This window comes from Neltuma alba, unplaced genomic scaffold (assembly GCF_004799145.2).
Source record: "Neltuma alba isolate B1F8T4 unplaced genomic scaffold, ASM479914v2 tig00012235_pilon, whole genome shotgun sequence".
In the NCBI taxonomy this organism is placed as follows: domain Eukaryota; kingdom Viridiplantae; phylum Streptophyta; class Magnoliopsida; order Fabales; family Fabaceae; genus Neltuma; species Neltuma alba.
In genome coordinates this window covers 8,464-11,657 of record NW_021636765.1, presented here as the reverse complement: position 1 = coordinate 11,657, position 3,194 = coordinate 8,464, and the positions used below count along the sequence as shown (strand labels likewise).

Sequence of the window (3,194 nt, the reverse complement as noted above, 5' to 3'; positions counted from 1 at the left end):
TTGTAGAATTAGAACCACAGAGAAACTCCTGTGAAATTTTGGCAACGACACGAGGATACTAATGTCTTTTCAGATCAAGGGGAACACAGAGATCAACGTCTGAATTCTCCGCAAGACGGCGACGAGGGCATTTCAGTCTTCCAATTCCCTGATTGTCTCCGTCTTCCTTGCTAAAAACAAAAGTCTTCTTAAATAATCTCGGCCTCGCCCTTTTAACGACCAGATTCATCACTCATAAGGAACAATATCTCTTTCAATAATCCTTTGTTCTGTAATCTCACAGATCTTCGCTGAAGAGGAAGCAGGGCTGCATACACTCGCAGATATCTTCCTTGTTCTCCTCCTTTATAGCCATGAAGAAGCAAAAATCCCCCGCGACGCAGAACCCGTTTGATGTTCTCTCTGAGGAGCTCGTCTTCAGCATCCTCGACCACCTTGATTCTAACCCGCTTGACAAAAAATCATTTTCCCTGGTTTGTAAGTCTTTCTATTCCATCGAAGCTAAACACCGTCGAACCCTGAAACCCCTTCGCTCAGAACACCTCCCATCAGTTTTAAATCGATACCCTTTTGTAACCCATCTCAATCTTTCCCTTTGCCGTCGAGTCACCGATGGTTCCTTGGCGTTTGTGGCAGACGCTTACAAAGCCACGCTCCAACGGATTGATCTATCCCAGTCCAAGTTCTTCTCCAGTAATGGGTTGCTTAATTTAGCTATGAACTGTAAGAATCTGGTGGAGTTGGATTTATCGAATGCGACGGAGCTGAGAGACGCGGCGGCGTCTGCGGTGGCTCAGTTTTCGAACTTGGAGAAGTTGTGGGTGGGGAGGTGCAAGCTGATTACGGACATGGGAATTGGGTGTATTGCAGTCGGGTGTAAAAAGTTGAGGTTGATTTGCTTGAAGTGGTGTGTGGGTGTTGGCGATTTGGGGGTGGAGTTGATTGCTATCAAGTGTGAGGAACTTCGTAGTTTGGATCTCTCTTATTTACCTGTGAGCCCTCTCTCTATCTCTCTCTCTCTCTCTCTCTCTCTCTCTCTCTCTCTCTCTCTGTTTCAATTTTTTCTTATCTCTGCTTGTCTGCTCTTTCAATCTTTTGGATGAAACTTGAAGTTCAGTTGATCAAGTGCTGCAATTAAATTATGTTATATGTATATCTTTAATTAACGGAATAATCTTACATGTATTTGCTGTTATTCTGGAAGGCAATCCGGAGACAAGGATTTTGTAGAGGAAGCTTGTGCTTTGGTCAATGCTATGCGCAATTAGGGATTTCGATTTTTTTAATTTTACAGCTTGAATTATGTTTGAAAACGAGGTAAATAATTGAATGGAGGTTAATTTTTCTATTGAAATTATTGGCATCATTAGTGGCCGAATCTGTTGCACATGGAACGCTGAGTTAGCGGAAGTTTTTAATAGTTGGTGATTTTGAGCTAAATAGCAAGGTTTAATGAGCACAATGTTGGTAATTACAAGTGGTGCTCAGATTTTTGAACCAGCTCTGCTGGGAAAAGAAATTAAGAAACAAAAGGTCTGGTAAAAAGTTGTTTAGGTCATTTCCTTTTCTTTTTTTTTGATGATTTTGTTTAGTTCATTTCTGTTTTTCATCCAGAACAAATGAAGTGATGTTTATCAGGTCCCACTGTTACAAAGAAATTCAGAATTAATATTTCTATTTTGAATTTTTCATTCAATTTTGAGTTAGACAATGCTTGATTACATCTTGTTTATTAAAATATTTTTGCGGGGTCATCTGGTTGAGATAACTGATTTCGTATGTTTCTTGTGATGGACAGATCACAGATAAATGTCTGCCATCAATTTTTAAACTGCAATATCTTGAAGATTTGGTTCTTGAAGGATGCTTTGGCATTGATGATGACAACACTGATGTCTTCAAACAAGGTTGCAGAACATTAAAGGTATATGTGGAAGGTTAGCTTGGCACTTTTAGTTTGTTAAATTGTCTGAACGGTAAAGATAGCACGAAGATGTTGTTGTTCGGCTTGTAATTGGACAGGAAGTGCAGGATGCCAGCTTTGACCTACCAATAGTTCACCAATTTCTGTGGCATTAGGAGTGTGAAAGTGGAAAGAAGCTAATTTATTTTTCCCTTTTTCTGTTTTATCAAAAAAACAAAATGGTATAATGATTGCATTAATCTGTGTATGTTCTTTTATTATTATTATTATTATTATTTTTGGCTCAGTATGGCTTTTTTTAATATCCTGATGAACATGAGTTATCTAACATACTAACTAATGTTGCCTTATGCAGAAACTTGATATCTCTGGCTGTCAAAACATTACTCACATCGGTCTGTCTGCATTAATAAGCAGTTCTGGATGTCTTGAACAACTTAATTTAGCGGATGGGTCTCCTGTAATCTTCTGCTTCCTTTATAATTTTCAACACTTCAGGTTTTGAGATTTCGTTTTCTTTTTGGTCTTTGGTCCAGGGGATTCCAGCTGTAGCTAATTGTTCAAAGTTGATGATCCAGGTGACTCTTGCTCTGGCTGATGGGTTGAACAAACTTTCAATGTTGCAGTCGATATATTAGATGGCTGCCTGGTTACCTCTCTGGATTATTAAGGCTGTTGGATATTCATGCTCGTCACTAAAGGAGCTGAGTTTAAGCAAATGCTTGGGTGTGACAGATGAAGCTCTCTCGTTTGTTGTTTCAAAACACAGAGATTTGAGAAAGCTTGATATCACATGCTGCCGCATGATAACTGACCTTTCCATTGCAAGCATTGCAAGTTCATGCACCAGTCTTACTCTCAAGATGGAGTCGTGTAGCCTAGTTTCAAGAGAAGCATTCATCTTGATTGGACAGCGATGCCATTCTCTTGAGGATCTGACCTAACCGATAACGAAATTGATGATGAAGGTTTACATCCTCTCCATCATCTCCCTGCAATTATAAAATCCCATCAACTGTTATTCTTACCATTCTCTTTTTGTAGGTCTTAAATCTATTCTTCTTGTGCCGGACTTTCCAACCTAAAAGTAGGAATCTGCCTGAACATAACTGACAGGGGGCTTTTCCTATGTTGGCAAGTCCTGCCCGAAGTTAAAAGAGCTAGATCTCTACAGGTTTGTCCTTGAAATTTATGAGCTTTTGCATTTCTTATTCCTGTCACAAGGTGAATAGTCTATACTTTCTTTCTTCCTCTTCTTAAAATTTTTATA

At 39.3% G+C, this 3,194-nt stretch overlaps 1 protein-coding gene across 2 annotated transcripts; it reads left to right on the top strand.

Moving 5' to 3' along the window:
- Positions 1-242: 242 nt before the first annotated feature.
- LOC114725242 (F-box/LRR-repeat protein 3-like) lies at positions 243-2,529 on the top strand. 2 transcript variants are annotated; one of them, XM_028911724.1, is made up of 4 exons: positions 243-992; positions 1,799-1,924; positions 2,280-2,422; positions 2,503-2,521. In XM_028911724.1, exons 1-4 carry the CDS (start codon positions 354-356, stop codon positions 2,504-2,506), a joined length of 912 nt encoding a protein of 303 aa, XP_028767557.1. In that variant the 5' UTR covers positions 243-353; the 3' UTR covers positions 2,507-2,521. The 2 variants fall into 2 exon arrangements, with proteins under 2 accessions (XP_028767557.1, XP_028767556.1); XM_028911723.1 differs by having other exon boundaries at positions 2,280-2,529.
- The last annotated feature ends 665 nt before the right edge of the window (positions 2,530-3,194 follow it).